The 22,696-nt window shown below is 33.8% G+C and overlaps 1 protein-coding gene across 2 annotated transcripts in view; it reads left to right on the plus strand.

The window, feature by feature from the left end:
- TRPS1 (transcriptional repressor GATA binding 1) overlaps window positions 1-22,696 on the plus strand; it is a 239,928-nt gene that overhangs the window by 37,102 nt on the left and 180,130 nt on the right. Inside the window, exons 2-4 of one of the 2 annotated variants that reach the window (XM_045561540.1) lie at window positions 419-490; window positions 7,353-7,510; window positions 10,710-11,647. In XM_045561540.1, the coding sequence (XP_045417496.1) occupies window positions 7,474-7,510; window positions 10,710-11,647 (975 nt within the window). In that variant the 5' untranslated portion in view covers window positions 419-490; window positions 7,353-7,473. The remainder of the gene's footprint in view (window positions 1-418; window positions 491-7,352; window positions 7,511-10,709; window positions 11,648-22,696) is intronic. The other variant, XM_045561542.1, reaches the window with a different exon arrangement.

Below are 22,696 nucleotides of genomic sequence, written 5' to 3' on the forward strand. Positions count from 1 at the left end.
ATGAGAAACCAAGTGGTCTAGAATGGCTTTAGACTCCTTCAGTTGCAACTTGTTTGTGTGCTAGGTCCATGCCTAGGCAAGTGGTTTAACTTCTCCATATCTTAGTTGCATTATCTATAAAATGTGGATGCTTATAGTACTTTATTCAAAGGATTGCTAATTAAAATTAAAATCAAATGAGATAATGCACTCTTGGCATAGTGCCTGGCTCATGGTAACAATAACATGGTTACATTTTTCTTACTAAGTGAAGATTCAGGTTAGAATTACATTAACATTGAAAATTGTGAGCCTTAAAAAAAAGTCTAGTTCTGACTTTTGGTGTCTTTCAACATTCATTTAGATTTTGGAGAAACTATTTGTAAAACACCTGAATCTGGAATTATATACATATTTTTCCCTTACTCTGTTATGACAGATGTCCACGAGAAGATTGATGGAGAAAAGAAATTGCTAATTGGGTTGCAGGTGGTGAAAATCTTTTCTTAAGGTGCGTGTGTATATCTGCGTGTGTGTTTAGATGGATTCTTAAGTTTATATTGAACTTGAAAGTGAAGATTACCTACACAAAATACTTAACAAGTGAGCCAATTTCTGTCCTAATTCTGTAGTTCCAATGATAGATATAAAATCACTATTCCTTCTCTAATATGTGAATGTGTAAAGTAGAATCTGTGAAGGCCCAGAAGGAACCTGGATATATGGTCATCAACTCGGGCTTGAAACCTCACTGGGGCCTCACCACCATGTCTGGATTTGTGTTTAACACTGATTTAAGATTAATTTTCTGTTTCAGATTTACTTTGTCTTCTACCTAGTCTATTTTATTTTATTACATCATATATCTTTCTTTCTAATCTTTTGTTTTAATCTTTGGGGGTAAGGGGAGTGCAATAACAATAAAACAAAATCCAAAATTCCATAAAGCTATGGGATCTGCCTGAGATTTGAAAGAGTGAGATAGATAGGAATCTATTCCATCTATACATAATTTCTCTTCTTCTGCATCACCCAGAAACATGAGCCAGACTAATATTAAGCTATGCTGCTTAGGGACACAATCGTAGACTGGCTCTGTACTAGGCACGTGCATATTGACTGATTCCAGGTATTGGTTTTCTATCCTTCGTTATTGGTATGCATGAATCTGGGGACACAGACTAAGTAGAGTTGGAGGAAAGGGATTTATTAATAACCAGGAAGGGGCATGTGCACTAGATAGATTCTCTTAGGTATCTGCAAACATTTGAGAGCTACTGATTGTAACTATATGAACTCTACAGTTCCATAATGCAATCCTGGGTCTTTCTCTATCATCTTTACACATTCCATGTTTTGTTAAACTTTTTGCTGTATTTTGGTTCCTGACTTAATTTTAATCAGATAAAATTTAATATAAAAGATAAAGATAAAATAAAATTTAATATAAAATTTATTATAAAAGAATGAGACAATTTAGAAGACAGGATTTTAAACTGATCACTGTAGTTGGACAGCATTAAAAACAACTGAAAAAAAGTTAGGGCTTCTTTATGCAGTGATATCTGTATAATCTATTTAGCTGAGCAATGACATTGGGCTTATACCGATATATGTTTATGAATGTATAATTTGGACATCTGGGATTTTATTGTACATAGATAAACATCTTCTACCTTTTTTAAATTCAGTGTTCTGTCTGTAATCCTTTACCATTACAAATTCTTAAAAAAAATGTGATTCCTAATCTTGTGATGACACATCCTAATCTTTTAATGTTTTTAACTATGCTAGAAAAAAAACCAAAACCAAAAAAACAAACCCTTTAAAACAGTCCACTTTAGAACAAAACATCTTAGTTTTCTTGCCAAGTTAATGAAGGGATATTGGTTTTTTAAAAAATATTACACATGTTTTAAAATCTTGGTTATATTTCTTTCTTGAACAATACTATCTTACAGCATCATCTCCCTATGTATTCAGCAGAACATTAGTTGTGTTGGGTAAATGGCATTATGTAACATAAAGCCAAATGAGATTGGGAAATTCCAGTCTACATTGAACAGAGTCCCCCCCTCTACAGTCCCTAGGATTTCTTAGAGCTGTAATTGCTAATGCACGTTGTGGATCTCTAGGAGGTATATAAAGTATACAGTTTCCATTAAACTTCATTTGACCAAGGAACCTACTTTTATTTATTTATTTTTTTGGAAGGTAATATCATTGGAAGAATGTGGAGAAAATTCTTGTACTTCTTGGCATCTATGTTTAAACAGTTACCATATTAAAATCCCAGGTAGAGTTTAGCTCAACTTGGAATGAACAGAGGCAGAATGTATTGAAATATCATAGTAGATTTTTAAAAAAGCTTCTTATTGCTGAAGCTTTCTAAGCTTGTTACCCAAATTATGAACGGATTCTGTGTTTACCTTATAATTGTTTTCCATGCATAAAATTTTCTCATCCTACAAGACAGGAAAAAGTGGTTCAGTCTATCTTACTACCAGAAGTTGCTTTCCAATGTAGATTTTTTTTTTTTAAAGATCAATTTTCTTTGGAAAATTTCATAGTACTTAACTAAAGTGAACAATGACTCCAGTGTATGTGTGTTTATAATTTGTTTTATCAGGAGGAAAAATGATGGTAAGTGGGTTAAATGAAGCAGTTGGCATGAAATAGGGTGATATCTGAACAAAATTTCCTATCAATAGTGTGTTTATTTCACAGTGTGAAAGTCATATATCAGTATCAGTCCCATTTATTAATTTAAATGGAATTTAAGAAATACATACAGAACGGAGATCTCTGGCCTTGTGGAGCTTACATATATTGACACTCTGAACTTATTTCTAAATCCCTTTTGTTGCGGGAATGCATTGGCTGACTCATTGTGATGTTTGTCCCCTAACTGTTGAATGCTCCCTGTGGTTTGATCCTTAGTTCATTGGTAGTGGTGCGCACAGTGGTTTGTGAGTTACTTCCTAGTTTCATGAGGAAGAACTGTTGCATAGGAAGGCCCAGACTTACTTCCCTTCATTTTGGAGAATCACACACACACACACACACACACACACACACACACACACACACACACACAGAGTACATTACCAGTATAAGTTCTCAATATGTCTTCATAACATTTGTTTTAATCTTATATTCAGGTTGGCACTCTTAATAATGGTGATAATAATAAAACACCTTGCCTAATACACTTGGCTTACTGGTGCTCTAAAGACAGTGAGTATTCTAATTGAAGTATGTTATCTTCATGGTAAGCATCCATTAGATTCACTATACTATCTATGTGTGTCAATTTACCAAATGGATTTGTAGTATTGACATGCAGATACCTTATTCAAGCCAACTATATTGGTGGATGGACTTAATAAAATTGAGATTTTCTTTTCTATTGTATAACAGATTGGAAAACAAAAAACATCAATACATAAAAATTAAACTACCTTTCATATACAAAGATTTTTTTCAGCAAATTCTGGGAAGATAGTCAAAGGCATTTCTACAAAGCACACCACTTGCTATTTTTGTTATCAGTGAAAATCTAATTTACATACAATAAAATGTCAATTCACATCATAACCATCAAGATAAATAGATGCATTTATACTCTTAGAACTCAAGTGCTATACTTGGCTGTTTGCCCAGGGATCAGTTGAAATATTCTGAGTTTAACAAAGAAGTAAGAGATGAAGTTGAGACTGGCCCATGTGCAAATGTAAAGTCAGATTGGCCTGTCTGAATCAACAGTTGCCATTGTAGATATTTTAATTGTTTTTTTTTTTTCCTTTGAGAGGAAATTGAAAAAAAAAAAAACTATGTACGGGAAAATGAATGGTAACGTTTTTTAATTTGCATAGTGAAATTGTGATGTTATTCAAATCAGAGTTTTTAATACATTTGCCTCTCACCGATTATGAAAGGAAAAATAATCAATTTCCCTTTCCTTTAGGTACTCCATGATGTATACTTGCTTTATTTTAGTTCCCCCACTTAGTGAAATAGGTGCCTTCTTCATTTTTTCCAGCTATATTTTACAGTGTCATTAGACTTCTAGCCTAAAGTATTTGAAGGAAAATGAAAAGTTTTGTAGTTTTCTTATAGAAGTAAAATGGTTAATGAAATTCTTTTTCTAACATGTACATGGATATATGAAGACCCATTTTGGCAAATAGGACATTATTACTAACCACACTATCTCCTTTTACCTAGACAAGAGCATTTGAAATGAGATATTTAAAATATAGAGAACATAGTATGATGAAATAAAAGCCAAATAAAATGTGTTTGGGCCAGCATCAAAACTCTTTGAAATAGGATATCTAAATAGTGTGCATTTTATCTCAGAGAGGCTTGGATTAGTTCTAATGTCCAGATGACTATTAATGGGCTTTGTGCTCTGAAGCATATGTTAATAGAAGTGATCATTTTGGATTAATTCGATGTGAATTAATAAGAGATTTATTTGATGGGAGTTGTTTGAAGGTGATGACATTTAAATCTCAACAGGATTTAAGATGTCCAAAATTACCTTTAAAGATTCAGGAACAGTCAATTCAGAGGGCAAATTAAACAGAAATGGATAGCAAAGAACAGGATATGACATTGAGTTTATGAAGTTTGAAGCAGTTTACAAAAAAAGTGATCTACCATTGAAGTATTGCCCTGGAATCTAAAGAAATAGAAGACATTTAAACTTCAGTAATTCTTCGGTTTGTGAATTGGATAAACAATGTTCTCTTGCATTTTATAGTTCACTTAAGCAATCTGATTTTGATCTGTATATATGGAGGAGACAGAATTCAAGTGTTTTTTTTTTTCCTTCTAAACCAATGAGAAAACACATATGTTCTTTAAAAACTGAAGTTTATGTGTTGTTCATATGGAAGCTATCTAGTTTGCTATAGGCCCAAGACTTGACCTTCCTTTTATTTTGCTATCACTTGCTTAATTCTTTAAATACTTTGTGGGGACTTTTGATCAAAAGAAACATTTTGCAGTTTTTTTCTTTCTTTTAAATATTTTTTATAAAAGCTTCGTGAAATATATAATTAATAACTGTTTTCCTATGCTGATGATACAACCAAGCATGGAAGAAAACATGTTTATTAAGAAGCCCATCATGACTTTTATTTTTGTGTTAAGCTTTGATTTCAAACACTTCAAAGTTTTATTATCTAGAAAAAAAAAGAAAATGTCATCTGGTATTATATATTATGAAAATAAGAACTGCTACTTATAATAAAGATCATGCTCAGTGGTATCTGAAACTGAGGTCAAATTACATAATCTTGCCCCCCTAATTTTTTACAGTCTTTTCTGGATGTATATATACACACATATATATGCGTATATATGAAATCATATTTTGAAAAATACTCAAAAGTTTTAATTTTCTTTGAGAATGAAGAGTTCCTTATAATCATTTTCTTTGCATTTGAAACAGATCCTTCTTTCTTAAATTAATGACATCTAATAAAATTAAAGTCATTTTAATGGCAGATAAGCTGATACTGGATATATATTTATTGAATGAGTGAATGTTAGAAGAATGAATAACTGAGTAAAGGATAGGCATCCGTGGTATTTAGGCCACTTTTAGTACTCAATGGTTTAATATTTTATAGTCTTTCAACGAAATTGGACAAAGGTTTTCTAAGGTAAAACTGAAATTCCATTAACAAGAACCATTATAGAATTGCAGAGACGGGGGAAAGTTTAAAAATGATTTAATTCCCTCATTATACTGATAAGAATAGAGGTTCAGAGAAGCAAAGGGACTAGCCCTTGATCACATCAGCAGGTGATTTGAATTAGATCCAGCAACTGGACACATTCATACTATTCTTCTTCCTTAGATTTTGATTCTTTACTGTGTTTAGGGTCAAGATACTACAAAGAACATAGAACTTACATCTCTTATCTTCAAGGAGTTTCTCATCTAATGGAAATAAATCCTAGTTTTTATCTGCATTGGATGATGTGTAATCTAAGCTCTGTAAATTACTATAATAGTTGATTATTTCTTTGGTTAAATAATTTATTTGGTTGTCTATTGCAAGGTTATCTGGTACAAGAATATTTCATAAATGTATGTGTGTATATATTTTATATAGTTGTATATTATATATATAACACACATGAAAATATAACTATATATATACACACACACACACACACGAATGAAAAATAACTAAATTATTAGTGGACAATTCACAATATCTAGGTAATAATAGAAAACTAAAAATCCCTTTTGCTGTGAGGGTGCCCTCCTGAGTTTATGATTCAGTCTTCCATAGAAGAATTTTTTTCCTATATATTTAAGTGAGAAACAGTAGTTATCAGAATTTAACCTCTAATGCTGATTATTTCCACTGTCTAAATCTGTCTAAATGATACTGTAACATAGAAATAGTGCACTCTCCTACTTTTTAATAATAGCAAATGCTTTTGCTAAGAAAACAGAAAGCTTTTAGATTTGTTTTAATTTATAAAGAAATATAGTTAATTAAGAGTAGAAATTTATAATTTTTGCAGCTGGAATGTCTTATATCTCAACAATGAAAATTAATACAAATAGAGCATTTGGGGGAAGCTAAATATTTTTTAACCTGCTTAAATATCTTGGCAAAGAATATGCATTCATATTGTATGGGCTGTTAAGGAGCATTCGTGTGTTTGTATAGGTGGAGAGTAATGTAAATGTGGATCTGCTCACTATTACCCCCAAGAGGATGATTATTTACCTCACAATTAAATAGAGGACTTAAATTAGCAATTTTGAGCCTTGTAGTTCTTGTTTAAATTCTTCAACTCCTTTTGTCCAATTGCTTTTAGCCCCATTGTCTAAATGGGCAGTTTATAGTGGACCTACCTTAACTGGCCTTTTGAACTTTTTTCTTTTTGTGGTCTGTATGATGATTATTGCTAAGTTTAAAATAGAGTTGCCAAGGCTGATGATTAAAGTTCATTGATTAAATGTTTTAACAGTTTAAAATTTTCCCTATAAAAGCCATTGCTGGTATTTACAAATTAAGAACTTCCCCCCCCCCAATGTAGGTAAGTATTATGGTCATTAGGGTTGAGGGTGTTTTAGAGGCTAAATAATTTCACCAACATCGCAGTCTGTTATGGAAATGACTTCTTGTCCTGTAATCTTTTATATCGTGTTCCTCCTTCTCCCGTTGCTTTATTAAAACCCAGAGGAGGGAGAGGATCTTGCTCATCTGCTCATGCTTTTATCAGATATCTTTCAAGCAGCCTATGGTGCTGGCATATTAATGTGTTTTAGGTGTGAAACATGAAGGTATGTTTACATCATTTAGGAAGGAAAATATTTTTTTTGCTTTGTTTTGCAGATGTACAGATCAGCTCTCAAAATGTCTTCTGTGTCTTCCGAGCTTCTTCTAAGACAATTGCATTAGCCTCCTGCTAGTTGACTAATAGAATTAATAATTGTAAAAAGCACTCTAAAGCCACATGCCTTATGAAGTCAATGCTGGGTATGATTTTACAAGTATGTGATCTATTTTTTCAAGTGAAAATGTTAACTGGAAAAGTTCTTGGCACACAGTAAAACATCGTGCAATCTGTTATTTGTCTTAGAGATAATAACTTGAGGGTGGCTATGGTCTTAACGGTATCTAACTTATGACTTGCTAGGGGAGTTTCTTCCACTTGGAAGTATTGCAAATGTGCTTATATTTACATAATATGTCACTCTGAAAAATTATGATGATATCGTTCCAGTAAAAAATTATTTTTTCTATAGCTACTTCAAAGTAGAGTCAACTAAATTAAGCAGAATTTTTTAAAAACAGCAACCAAAGAGAACATGCCCCTGCCCCCACAACAAAAATTAAAACCCAAATGACCTTTTTGATACTTCTTTGAAGTTTTAGCAGTTTAACATTCTTTGCAATGTATATTATTAAGGGCTCTATTCAACATAAGGAGTCCAGTGAGTCATATGCATTCTAAATGTCTGTTGAGTGGAAGAAGGAACTGAAATTTGAAAAGATGATAATCTAATTAAATCATAGTTTCTCTCAGGCACTAATGATGCTAGTTGAGTAGTTTTTAACTATGACCCATTACATCTCTTCATAGTAACAATAAATCAGCAAGATCTAAAACTTCCTTTGTGCTGAAAAATATAAGTTTTTTTCAATATTAATGTATTTAGATCTATTCACTTTTAAGTATTTTATCTTTTTTCCTTTGCTATTTAAAATGCTTCCATTTTTACAATCACCTTGACATTAATATATGAGCATAAGCCATTTCCTCTTCATTTTGATGGAAGGATAACCTTAATGAATTGAATTAGTTCTTTCTTATTTCTTCATGAGTCCTTCCTTTCCATATAGGATTTTTTATCTTTTTCATGTAACCATATCCATTTCATTTAGGTGAGTCATTGTTATATTCTAGTTATGTTAAGGAGATGGTCAAATACAAATGATATAGTAGTTATTCAGTATTTTTCCAAGGACAGATTTTATTATAAATAGTTACTAAAGACATTATGTGTCATGGAAAAAATAATCAGGAAATTCTGGAGGGAAAGACAAGAGATCTGTACCAAGCCATCACATTTTTATATGTAGCAATATCTCATTTTCTGTAACCTAGAATGTCTTTTACTGTAGGCCAAGTTAAAACAGTGTATATTTTGCTTAAATTTATATTTTTAAATAATTTCTTTAACATCCCCATCTTTTTTTTTTTTCCTCTTTTATTTTTCCCTTTGTTGCCTACCAGTAAAATTGCCCTCAGTCCCATGTGTTGTTACACCCTCCCAAGGCTACTTTAGTCACTTCTGACAGAGGAACAGAGGACTCCTAAAATGTTGAAGTTAACAAATAAGAGATTGAAATGCAAACATTAAAAAAATTAACTAGTGTTTCCTTTTTTAATGATGGTTACCCAGCTTAATTAATTTTAGGGCCCAATGGAATGACACCAAGGTGACGTGAATATTCTCCTTCCTTCCCATAGGAGGCTAGGCAGGTTTACTTTGCCCCATGAACATTGTCACTTGCACTTGAAACTTTAGTCTTTCTTCCTATATATAAATTTTTTTTTTGTTCCAAGAGGGAGATGGTATGGATATTTGATAACATTATTGGTGTATAAGAACAGTGTGCTGTCTTAAGTACAATTATACTATTTTTGACATATTCAGTAAAGTGAATTTTTACCTTGTAAAGGATTCTTTATACTCTAACTGGTGCATTATCCTTGTTCAGTGATTCATATTATAAAAATTCTGCTTGACCAGCTTTTCAGAAGCAAAGGTACAACCGTATATACAAAGCCAGTATGGTTCCTCAACACTTGTGAGAAAGTATAGATGAAAACGATGAAACCATGTTATTAATTTGGATTTTCTCAGCGCGTTTTGGATAATTGTGGTGTAACTAACTCTGTTAAATCGGTCCCTATGGCAGAGTTGGCTAAAAGAAGGCTTGTTTTATTAGAATGTAACAGGTGGAATTTTCCAAGAGACATTTGGGGTGATGACTTAAAAAGCACTCGCCAGTTTTTCAGCTAAGTGATTAAGGAACACAGGCCACAGAATGGAACCCAGCCCTCGACTAGCCTTTGCTAATGCAGGCTTTTATTGACATGATACAAATTGTTTCCTATTTCTCTATATTCTTAGAGTTCTGACTCATTAGACCCTAGTAGAAGAATTTGTTACAGCATTCTTCTTTTGACCTCTGTCACTGATGCCACTGACTTACTTGAAAGGCACAGCTGAGCTAGCATGTAAAGGTAAACCATAGGAAATTGTTAATGTTTTGCCGTTTTGAGCAAAACAATGACAACGTCATATGGTTCAACTTAATATTTCACCTTACTCAACTTTCAGTGCCTCTGATGGTGGAAGTGGTACTATTTTCACCAGACTATATGCATAGAAATCCGGGGCTTAGTTAGGTTTCCCATTATGCTAGATGGAGCCCTAGTAAAATCTGACCTGACCACTGTGATGCACACCGGGTCTTCCTCCTAATTTTCAGGCAAGTTCCACGTGTGGTTTAAAGAAATTTATTGGTAGATCAGAAATGAAATATTTGCTGTGCTCCCTTTCCTGAAAGTAATGGGGCAGTTTTCACTCTGTTTATAACATGACTGTTTGTCTTTTTGAGTATTAGGATGTTTTGGTTGAAACTATATTTATATTCTGGTTACACAGTATAACAATATTGAATTCCAATTTATATCGTTTATATATACATATACATATCATATAAATAAACATGTAATGTATATTCTATAAACATAAACATGTATATATATTTTGTAAACATGTGTACATATTATGTATAACATATAACATGTATAAATATATAAGAGTGTGTGTGTATATATATCATTGACTGTAACTGAAGAAAGAAATTGGGCAAAAATATAATTGCCAGGCAAGAATAAGGAATAGGACGGCTAGGCTGAGTAATAAAAATGAGTTATTTAATATTCATAAAACAATTCTAAAATAATAAATGTGACAAAAATAATTCTAAATGCAAATTGTTTGCTTTAGTCTCAAAGTTTTGCTATTTTTAAAACTGAGTTTTTTCCTAGAGCAAGTATTTTATTACGTACCTTAAAAAACGTGAATAGGATAAGCAAAATATTCTAGATTCAACTAATTACGTGTAATTTCCCAATAACTCTGTATCTGCCTTTTCTGTGTATTTTTACAGATATGGTCCGGAAAAAGAACCCCCCTCTGAGAAACGTTGCTAGTGACGGCGAGGGCCAGACCCTGGAGCCTATAGGTACAGAAAGCAAGGTATCTGGAAAGAGCAAAGAATTTTCTGCAGATCAGATGTCAGAAAATACGGATCAGAGCGATGCTGCAGAAATAAATAATAAGGAGGAACACAGCTTGCATGTTCAAGATCCATCTTCTAGCACTAAAAAGGACTTAAAAAGTTCAGTCCTGAGTGAGAAGGCTGGCTTTAATTATGAAAGCCCCAGTAAGGGAGGAAACCTTCCCTCCTTTCCACATGATGAGGTGACAGACAGAAATATGTTGGCTTTCTCATCTCCAGCTGCTGGGGGAGTCTGCGAGCCCTTGAAGTCTCCTCAAAGAGCAGAGGCAGATGACCCTCAAGATATGGCTTGCACCCCATCAGGGGACTCATTGGAGACAAAGGAAGATCAGAAGATGTCACCAAAGGCTACCGAGGAAACAGGGCAAGCGCAGAGTGTTCAAGCCAATTGTCAAGGTTTGAGCCCAGTTTCAGTGGCCTCAAAAAACCCACAAGTGCCTTCAGATGGGGGTGTAAGAATGAATAAATCCAAAACTGACTTATTGGTGAACGACTTATTGGTGAACCCAGACCCGGCACCTCTGTCTCCAGAGCTTCAGGACTTTAAATGCAATATCTGTGGATATGGTTACTATGGCAACGACCCCACAGATCTGATTAAGCACTTCCGAAAGTATCACTTAGGACTGCATAACCGCACCAGGCAGGATGCTGAGCTGGACAGCAAAATCTTGGCCCTTCATAACATGGTGCAGTTCAGCCATTCCAAAGACTTCCAGAAGGTCAACCGCTCTGTGCTTTCTGGTGTGCTGCAGGACATCAATTCTTCAAGGCCTGTTTTACTAAATGGGACCTATGATGTGCAGGTTTGTGCTTTGTCTTGTGATTTCTTTGTACAGAAAAAAAAGTAATTAGTAATGGAATGTGAATTCTTACATGCATGTTAAAACCAAGGTTCCAATATGAGACAGGTAGCCTGCTAGATCCAGCAGAAGAGGTGGGCACACTCCATAGCTACTTCATCCAAATGTGTATTCAGAGTTGTCTTTGGCGTTTTTTTATGGAAAACAATCTCAACATCTCTACTAGTTTGGGAAAATTATTTTTTATGGAATTAACTAAGCTTCATATTTCTGTACATATTTCATGGTAATTTGATGTTTTCACAGTCTTCTAAAAATGACACTAATCTTTACAGTTATACATGATAATAATTCATGCCTTGTTCTAGTTTCAGATTATAAGGCTTTTGCTATAATCTTTCCTTCAGTGAATGTCTTTCCTGTGTCTTGGATTAGGATTTGATTTTATACTCATTTTGACTAGATTTGGGTCATATTGATGGTTGCAGAGATATACTTCTGGAAAAGCAAACTAATTGCAAGTGAAAATTTGGGAATAACATTTTACATTGATTAAAAAGAAGTCAATGTGATTGTAAGTACTAGGGACACCAGAATGGCCTTGGTGCGGGCCAGTAAAACATTCCTTTCTACATTTAAGGAAAATGGCGATAATTTACGAAAGCATTTTTAGTAATAATTTAGATTTATACTTTTATTAAAACCAGCATACCTTTTTTATAAACTTTTTTGTCTTTAGTGTATGGCATATGTGAAATGGAAAAAAAAATAAACCTTACCATTTCAAATAGAGTGAAACATGGAACTTAGTCTAAGGAAGTGTAGTCTTTTAATTTTAGCAGTTTTTATCATCGTCAAAACTCATTGTCAGCTTGAGAAAGAGTATTAGTTTTTGTTACAGTCTGTAGCTTTTTATTGTATTATTAGGCCAGGGGATTTCAAAATATATTAGGTTTAATATTAACCTTCTTTAGGAATGATTAGAAATACCAGAGAACTAATGAAATCACATCACAATTATTTGACCTATTAAATCCCTTAAAATATCAGTCATTTTTATCAACTCAATAGCTACAGCTCATTTGTCTTAGACCTCCCTATTGACCTAGTGTCAATTAAGAAAGACAGGCAAAGGGGTTATAAAAAACAGGTAGTGAACGTATTTTGCAATACTTGTGAGAAGAATCAGAAGAGAAATTTCGGCGTTCTTTAAATGTCAGAATGGCAATCTTACCGCTTTAAGGGAGATAAAGAACTCTTAAAAAAGCTAGTTTCATTTTGGTAAAGCTCTCTAAAAATTCCATCTTCCTTTATGAATTTCCACAAATAGAATTATTTCTGTGGAGTAGCAAATTAAGCCAATGTAGTTATTATGCATAAAAGCTACATGCTTTGAACTGCTGTCTTATTAAAGATCATTTCCCTGTCTTATGTCAGATACACTCTGCTATCAAACTATGATTGGAAAGCAAATACGTGTGTTAGATAAAAGGGTTGGAAGTGAATAATGTCAGTATGTGAAACAGTGTTTTATAATTAGCAAGTAATATGATGTTAATACCTGGATTTCCGGCAGGAGTTTCAGTTTGTGCACTCTGGGGACAACTTCTGAGGGAGGCTGATCTAGGCTGTCAGGAAGGCTCTAAAACGAAGATTACTAAGGCCTATAGTTTGGAAGAATTCAGATATTTAAACACACTTCCATTTCCCCCAAACAGTTATTTGTTAGGTTCTTAGTTATTTATAGTAAAGTTTATGTTTGGGTAGAAGAAGCTGGACACTTTTCCTGGGCAGTGATTTTAGAAATAAAACAGATGTGTGAGCTCTCTGAGTTTGAACTAATACAACTAGAAATAAAACAGCTGATCCAGACTATGCTGTCTACTAAATCCTTGCAGCACACAGTAAAGAAGACAAAAAGTGGTAGGAAATAGCACACAGGAAGATAACCTTGTTAAGATCAATTCAATTTTTTTTCCAAAACAAGATAATATTGCTAAAAATAGGAAAAAAGCAATCTGAGAAAAGGGGTGATTATTTCAAAGAAACAACTAGATTTTGAAACAAGTCTAAAGGGTTAACTTCAGTTGATGAAGAGAACACTGAATGTATGTGTAGGCCCAATGCTAATCTTGAACGCTTTGTACATACACCAGATATTGATGCAGAAACATGTTGTGAAGATAAGTAATTTATTAATATTTTTATGCTGAAATAAATATTGAACAGCTTCTCTCTATGTGTAAACTGAATAAAAGCACATGTGAAATTTCCCTTTTTACCCACCAGTTTGTGTTGCTGAAATGCTATTTGAGAGATTCTTTCCTTGGCACTTGAACTGTGTGGAGGATAAAGCTGTGGGAGATAAATTGCTGACTATAGGATTTCTTTAATGCGGTTTTGTCAGAAATACATAGTAAGTTAATGGCTTGTGTGTATTCTGATAAAAAGATAGTTGGTAAATATGTGTATTACAGACAAATAATCGTTCAGTTTCAGGAATTATTTATATAAATCTATAATTTAAACTAACCGAAGTAATAGATGAACAATTCATTAATCTTTTTCAATTAAACTGGCCTTTTTTTTTTTTTTTTTTAAACATTCGGAACAGTTGGTGGCTAATGATAGATTTATGACATTTTAGGCCAAGAAAAAAGGAACAGAAGCCAGAAGCAAAGGACTTAAAGAATTCTGTGGCTTTGATCTATATTTTGGTTTGACATGGATGGTTTTAAATAATTTGAACCGACTTGAGTGCAAATATGAGATATACAGTTGGGAAAAAAAGAAGTACAGTAATTTAAACAAATTCTAATATTTCCAGTTCTAGGTTCAGATTATTTCCCATAGATTTGGAGGAATAATGGAAATTTAGACATACTCATACCGATAATGTACACTTCTGTGTAAATTATATCACAAATAACTGAGTCAAAGAATTACAAATTTGTTAAAGTAGTGTCAAACAGCAATGTTTCTTTGTGCTGCATAGCACATGGAGACCCAGCAGATTAATGGAAGTCACTGTAAAAAGCCACCATCAGGCCAGGACTGTCTTTTCTAAGTCTGTCGAATTCACGAGATTCTCCCCCACACACCTTGAGGTAGCATGCTCAGCCCTGAAATCAGAAGAGATTTTGATCCTTTACCAAGGAAAACAAGAGAAGGTATAATGGCTAGCCAAGAGCTAATTGATTTGACCAGGATGTTAGTTTCCCAATTTTTCATTTTCCCTGCATGTTTTATCAATTTGTTATGCTTAAATACTTAAAAATAATGGATGCGGCACGATTGGTAAGCCCTTCATATAATTTTTACTCTCTGTATTCAGCCTTTGAGGTTCACGTATAGACCAATAATAAGACAAGAGATAGAGTTCTTAAAAAAGTAATTACAGCTTCTTTCTTTTTATTTCTGCTTTATTAAGCTTATATTTAAACCATCACTGAATGGAGGCCTGCATTAACAACATGGACTTTGCTGTTTCATTAGGGCTTAATGTGCTGTGCATTAGGGCGTTTGCATCATTTTTATGGGGGAGCTTTTAGCTCTTAGATCAGGTTATAAAAGTAGGACTCCTGTCAAGTTGTGCTTCCCACGGGAAAGTGTTTACACTGTCCCAAGTTTATATACTCATGATGTATGTGTTGTCTTTTCATATTAGTGAATCTTTTCTATTACTCTGCATTATTCAAGACTCCAAGGAGGTAGCTACTTGATTCCAGCTATTAAATTTATTTCGACCCTTAATGAAATTCTAAGGTTAATAGAAGAATCATATTATTAACTTACCAGGGTCTATCTTGTATTTGAGGTAGGAGTGCCACATTTCTGTTTTGTAAATATTTTTATCAGAGTTGCACAATATGTCATGTAAGAAGCAGGAAGAACAGATTTTAGAGAGAGGAAGTCATCGTTTGAATTTGTATTTTTAACATATTTAACTGTATGAGGTTTATAGATCTTCAGCACATACTAGTACAATCATTTGAACAGAGGATTCGGTTTGGTCTGAAAAAAAAAATCAGGGAACATTAATCTCATTGTGGTTTATTTTGACTTGTCTTGGATTTTACTTCCAAACATTTATTTTTTGCCTTGGCTTTTCCTTTGATCTGGAGTAGGAGGGAAGTTGTAGATCTTAGCAGGTTCTGTTTCTTTGTTTTTCTGAGTTGAGGACAATAGCACTTTAGAAAAACTGGTGAATGAGACTTTAATCGATTCAGACTGTCTATATAGAGTACAGAATGTTTGACATATGAACCCATGCTTATTTTCAGGACTGTGTCTCTTTAACAAGTAATAAAGTGTGCAAAATAAAACATATGCTCACCCCAAGGCCATAAAGCAAAGCAAAGTTCTGGCATATGCCAGGTTATTTTCATCAGTGGAGATGGCCGAGCTGGATAATGTAGCCACCGGAGTAGAGTAGTTTGACTATCTTAACTAATCCCTTTACCTGCATGACAGTTAAATCTCCATTTGGCTTTGTTACATGAGAGTGGGTACAATAAATGTCAATCCCTCTTTGATTTTCAGTTTATTTGTTATCATTTAAAGAACATGTGTCATTTTGTTGAATATCAGTATTTCTCTCCAGGCAGAATGTTTAGAAGAAGAAATCATGGTTATCGGGGCATCCAGTCAAATTTAGCATTATTCAACTCTTAATAAAAGTTTTATCTCCCAAATGGGCCTGCTCTGCTAACCATATCAAGTTAGGAGATTATTCAGTATTTTTTATTTCTTGGGTCATTGTAATCACAGCATATGTGCAGCTGTTGGAAACACAGATACACAAGTAGTGCGCCAACACCAGGACAGCTTGGAGAGAGAAAGTCATTCCCTTCCATATTCTGATTGCTTTCCTGGACTCTAGTTCTGAGAATCAGTAAACCTCTTGAATTCCTCATTAGATGATTCTGAATTTTGAAACAAGTGTTAGGCATTTTCAGAATATCAGACAGATCAAATGTAAAATTTATTCTTCTGTATTACTTCTGATTTGATTCATGCTTCCTTCATCTTTTAGTTTACATAATCAAAAATTGCATGCATCTTTCAGTTTTTTTCTAAGTTTAGATTCACAGCCAATAATAGCTAATGTTTATTAAGGGTTTCTTAAGTGCATATGTGGATCTAAGTTCTTTACACATATTAGTCAACTCATCTTCTTAAAAACCCTGGAAGTAGATAATAACATTATGCCTATTTGAAAAAAAATGAGGAAACAGAGATAGATTAAAGGAACCCACCCAGTATCACCCAGGTGTACAAGTAGAGAGAATGGGATCCACACCAGGGGAGATAGGCTACAGAAGCCTGTCTTTACAGTCGTGCAGATATACAGCCTTCCCAAATATGAGTCTGAGTTTACTGCAGGTAGAAAAACAATTGAAGACAGGCCAGTTGCATGTAAGGGAGGAGGTGGAAGACTAATAAATCTGGGCTGTTTGATGCATACTCTGTGAATCACATTGAATTTGGGGAGTTTTGTGATTTTTTTTTGAGATCATCTGTTATCTGCTCCATGTAGTGTAATGCTACCTTATTTAAACTTACTAAGCTTACAATTGAAATCACTGAAAAGAAAATTAAGTTTGCTGATTTTTCTTTTTTTTAATTGTTAGGAGTCATTGTCCCTGCAGAAACTAGTTCTGGTAGGCCGGGTTAGGGGCAAATTTTGATTTAATCAATTAAAGGTGCAATGTTTTATCCCCAAATTAAGGGATGTTTTATCCATGTGTTTGATTTATTTCGTATTCCCCTCATTTAAGGATTTTTGGTTTAGGAAATTATGACTTAATAGATAGTCTGAGATTGTCTTCTGCTCTTCTAGTTATGAGGCACAATTTAGGTTGGTTTTTTAATGAAGATTAAATGTTAAGCAGATGCACCCTGTTCCCATTTATGTTCTCCAAGGCTGTGTAATTAAGGTTTTATCCCCGGCCTACATTCAGCGCAGGCATGACTATGGAGGCAGAGAACAAATCAGCAAGCCTTTGGAGTATCTAATTTGAGTGTGGTGGACACTCCAGCCATGCTTGGAGCTGTGTGATTTCACTGGACTCTGAAAGTGAGAGAAGTATAGGGTACAGCGAGCTGCTTGAGAGTTCAAATAATCTGTCTAGCATTTCTCCTTTCATATTTAGGTGACCTGTTGATGCAAGATTAAAGAACACCTGAATTCTTTCATGTGTCCAGTAACATATTTGGGAATCTTACAATGAACCATGGTTTGTTCTAAGACCTGTTTTTCCAGCTGATTGGTAGCTTGATATTCTACTAGTACCTCAAAGTCAACATCCATAAAAGTGAAATTCCCCCAAACAACTTTTTTTTTTTTTTTTTGCTTCCTTTCTTCGATATTCCCATTTTCAATTCAGTCAGACTGGATATCTTGGAGTTACCCTGGGTTTCCTTCTGGTATTATCTTTCCCCAAACAGTTATAGTTTCTCCCATTCTTCCTGTCTTTAGTCTTTTACTGTCAGTGCCTTCATGTTTATTTAGTAAATTCTTACTGTTCTTTTTTCTTTGTTTTCTTTCTCCCTCTGTTCTCTTTTGGTCTCTCTCTTTCCCTTCTTTTCTCGCTTCCCTGTTCCTTTCTCCTCTTCCTCTCCTTTCCTTTTGTTTCTTTTCCCTTCTATTAGTTTTTTATCTTTTTCCTTCCTCTTCTATTTTTTCTTTCCTCTCGCCCTCTTCCTCTCTCCTTCTCTTTTCCTCCCTTCCTCTCTTCTTCCTTCCTGCCTGCCTTTTCTCCTGCCGGCCTTCCTTCCCCTCTTCTTCCCTTTCTTCCTTCATCCTTTTTAGAATTTTTAAAAATTCTACTTATAGATCAATCATCCTACATTTTACAGGAATTATAGTTCTACTTCTGTTAAAAAGCGTATCTTCTAATCATATTTGTAACATATATGAATTATAGGATCTCAAATAAGACAGTACTTTTCTAAATTCTCTCTCACTATTCTTCTACAAGGCGTAATAGTAAGAATAAGGCTGGCACATTTGCATTACTTGTTGCATAGCAGGTGCGAATGTGTAGCAGGTTCCATTTAAAGATGTGATGCCTCAATCCCTCTCAGTGTTTCCTGAGGGCGACTTGCATTGTTTTACTCTCATTGATAGCTTTTCTCATTGTGCTTCCTTTGCCTGAAATGTCTTTCCATGGTCACTGCCTTTGAGGCTTGGCTTCAAATGTCAACTCATCTATCCACAGCTCAGTTGCTTACCTCTGGAAGGTTTTGCTGACCCGTCATTCTGGGTTAGGTGCTCTTCCTCTGTCTTGTCAGGGAACCTGCTATGTCTCTCAGTGGAAGCTTGAACTCCACTGCTGTCGTCATCTCTTTACTTGTGAGCTTTTTGTGCTAAACCACACATTAGTGTTTTAGACTCTGTCACTTCTTTTTGGGTTCCCAGTGTTTGGCAGTAGATGTACAACCCAGCACCCTTCCCTGGGGGATGATTGTTCCACATTTTCAGGGATTAGACTTTCCATTTTCTCATTCAAATACTCTTTAGAGCACACATACAATTCTTATACATCTCCCTCATGAGCCAGTGGCAACTGCAGGTCGGATGCAGGAGAGGAGTGCTATGGAGAATCCACCTAGCTTTATAATCCACTTGCACTGCATTTTCTCTTTTGTCTTTTTTCCTATGAAAGATTGCCTTCCAAATTATTAAGACTGATCTTAAGATTTATTGGTATTCTGTCATCCCGAATACCAGATTCAGAAAATTAGTTCAGAATTATACTGAGTAAAATGAAGAAACCAGTTTAAGGTAAACTGTTTATTGCTGTAATCCCAAAAGCCAATTATAAAAATGTGCATGATGAAGAATATGCAGTATTTTTTCTTTAAATGTGCCCCTTATACCAATTTAAGTTTTGGTCTCCCCGCCCACCACCCTCCATTGGATGGCTTTTATAAATCCAAATAAGGGAATTATTACAGTGACACTGATAGGAATAAGCTACAAGAATAAGCTATGCATGGCAGGAGAGGGAGATGATTGCCATATAATTAGATTTGTTGCTGAGATTTTTAAACATTTAGTCTCCACTAAAAGTATATCACTGAAGCACACTCTATGTTCTGGAATGTTTTTTTGAAGCACTACATGTGCAGAAACATTCCGTATGTATAATATATTAGCAAAGTAATTCTGGCTGTAGTTATTTTCAGCCAAGATAAGACCTTACAGATTTCTTCTTCGTTATTTGAAACTTCAATATTTGAATAGTGATTTTTTTTAAAACAATTTAGCTTTTTATTTTTAAGGTTTTACTTTTTTGACTATCAGCCCATAACCTCAAGTCCTCTTAAATTAGTACCCTCATAATTGTCTCTGTTGCTATCAATTATAGTACTTGAAAATGAACCACATCTGAGAAGAGGTTTGTGTTTAGTTCAAACAACTCTTTTTTTTTTTTGCTACACTGAAAATAAGTACATGTGCTAAAGTGTCATTTTAATAGTTCTGAGGCTTTAAAAAATATTTTCCTTTGACATATTCTTTTAGATATTATTATTAGTTTTTGCTCCATATTATTAGGAGGAAAGAAATAAATTGAGGTTAATGACCTTGAAAAAAGTCAACTCTTTTATAGTTTTCATTTCTACAGAAGTTTTACATTTTTATGAAAAGACATATGTAAATAAATTATACATAAAAGCCATGGAACATACTACAGGGAAGGAATAGTTTTTATAACTAGGGTTAAAATACAATAAAAAGCCATTATAGTACTCAGTGAAAATTTAAAATCTGTTCTTTTTCATGCCTTAACAGTTGTGTTGAGTGTTTCTATAGGACTTTAATTCTCAATTAAATGGCTCCATAGTCATTTGCTTTTGGGTGAAAGATGCATTTTTACTCTTTTGGAGAAGCTCATATATGTTAGGTCATGATAATAGAGCCATGAATTACTATGGCTTCCTTATCCCAGGTAATTCACGGGCCTTGGTGAGAAATTTCCATCTGTGCTCACATCTCCCTTCAGTTCACGCATTCATTCAACCAGAATGCCTGCTTACTTCCAAATGTGAATAAGATACTATTTCTATAGCCCAAGAAGGAATATAAATAGATGCATTCCCTTTAGTAATAGCAGAATTGAAAGTTTTCATTTATAGCTAAAAATACAGGTAGTGACGTCTATGTGAGTTTGTCACTGAATGACTTTGCCACTTCTTTATTTAGTCTGTTCATCCCATTGTTGGGAGAAATTTACTTGGATGGTTCATTTTATTAAATGATAATCATGTCCATGTGCACATTACTGTAGAATGTGCTATCTAATATGATATTCCCTAGACACATGTGCTATTTAAATTTCAGTTAATTACAGATTAAATTAATGAGAAATTAAGAAAAATACTTTAAATTAAAATAAATTTAAAAATCAGTTCTTCATTTGTACTGGCCCTATTTCATGTACTCAGTAGCCACATGTGGCTAGTGGCTACCATATTGGACAAGGAAGGCTATGGAATATTTTCATCATCTTGGAAAGCTCAAATTGGACAGCACGGTTCTACACTTCTCACTTGTTCCTCACAGTAATCCTATAAAATGGCAAAGTGTACAATATTATTTATATTCATAAAGATGAGGAAACTGAAGTTCCAGGAGGTTAAATAGGATGTCTTTTCACAGAATTTGACTTAGAGAGAACCTCCTCTGGGAGCAAACAAATACAGGCAAAAGTAAATACAAATAAAAAAAGGGTTTAGTCTACCATTTTTTATTTTAAACTCTGAAAAGCAGAGATGTGGTGTAGCTTGTTCAATGTTTTATCCCTGATATCTACCACAGAGCCTGACTCACGCTAAACACTTATTAATTACTAATTGAATGAATGAATACATGTAATTTTTGGTCCAAGAAGAACTTCAAGTTTAATATAATTTTTAAAACATGTATATCTATACCAAAGGAACTACTGGGTTGATAGGTTATAATTGAAGTTCTGGTTAGCAAGTGAGGAAAGATTGAAAGCTATATACTCTTTATTCTGCTTGTGATCTCTTTTTAGTATAATCATAACTAGAGAACAATAAACTTTTCTACTCTTTGTTGGATTCAACCATTTGAAAGGCTCTCAATAATTCTGTGAGTGTGTAGACACTGTTTCCTAGCAATAAGTTTCAATAAACTGTTGCTGCAAACACTTATCTGGCATAGCTGTTCTTGCTGTGTTTTTGTTTTTAATCTACAAAACAGTAGCTTTAAAATAACATTTATGGGTCATGAAAATAATATGAATGTGATCAATAGACCTGGGTACTGCCTTTTAAAATAATTATGTTTTATTTTAAAATGGTGTTTAAATGATGTACATCAGTTATATTTCACTATGACTGAAGTGCACATCTATTACTATAGAAAGTATAGAAATTGCCACAAATATAGATTTCCTCTTTTGAAAGAGGAAAGGGGTAGAGTACTAAGTAATTATGTTTTCCAAAACTGGCTTTTATAATATGTGATTCTAGTATTATATTGGCTTTTAATAATATATAATACTAATGTGGTTTACTGATATTAACCAAGAAGGCAAATACGTAACCTATATAAGCATTGGTATTGTTGTTCTTGTCACTAAATGAGATCTTTGAGTTTTTGTTTGCTTGCTTTGGTGGCTTTTAAAAGAGCAGTCAATAGTATGAAGGTATTTATTCTTCATCATAATTAAAATATTTAGCCATTACAAGCATCATCAATAATGGAGTGGACAGATCTTCGCTGGGTTGAAAAAAAAAAAGAAAGGTGTAAACACTACCAAATTGAAATACCTAATGCAGTTAGCTAATCCTAAACCAAAATGCTTTACTGATAATTTTTCACAGAATTGCCTTTCTTTTGTAGTCTCTTCACCTAGTCATTCTTAGCCTGGATTTTCTGATTCTTAAGGTTATTGTCAACAACCTGGAAGGGCTGGAAGGGATGTACATATGCTTAGTAATAATTTAAAATTCACTTCAAAGTCATATGTTCAGGGATTTCTTAAGAATATGTGCACCCTTTATTCAGCCCTTTCA

The sequence above is a fragment of the Lemur catta genome, chromosome 9 (genome assembly GCF_020740605.2).
Source record: "Lemur catta isolate mLemCat1 chromosome 9, mLemCat1.pri, whole genome shotgun sequence".
In the NCBI taxonomy this organism is placed as follows: Eukaryota; Metazoa; Chordata; class Mammalia; order Primates; family Lemuridae; genus Lemur; species Lemur catta.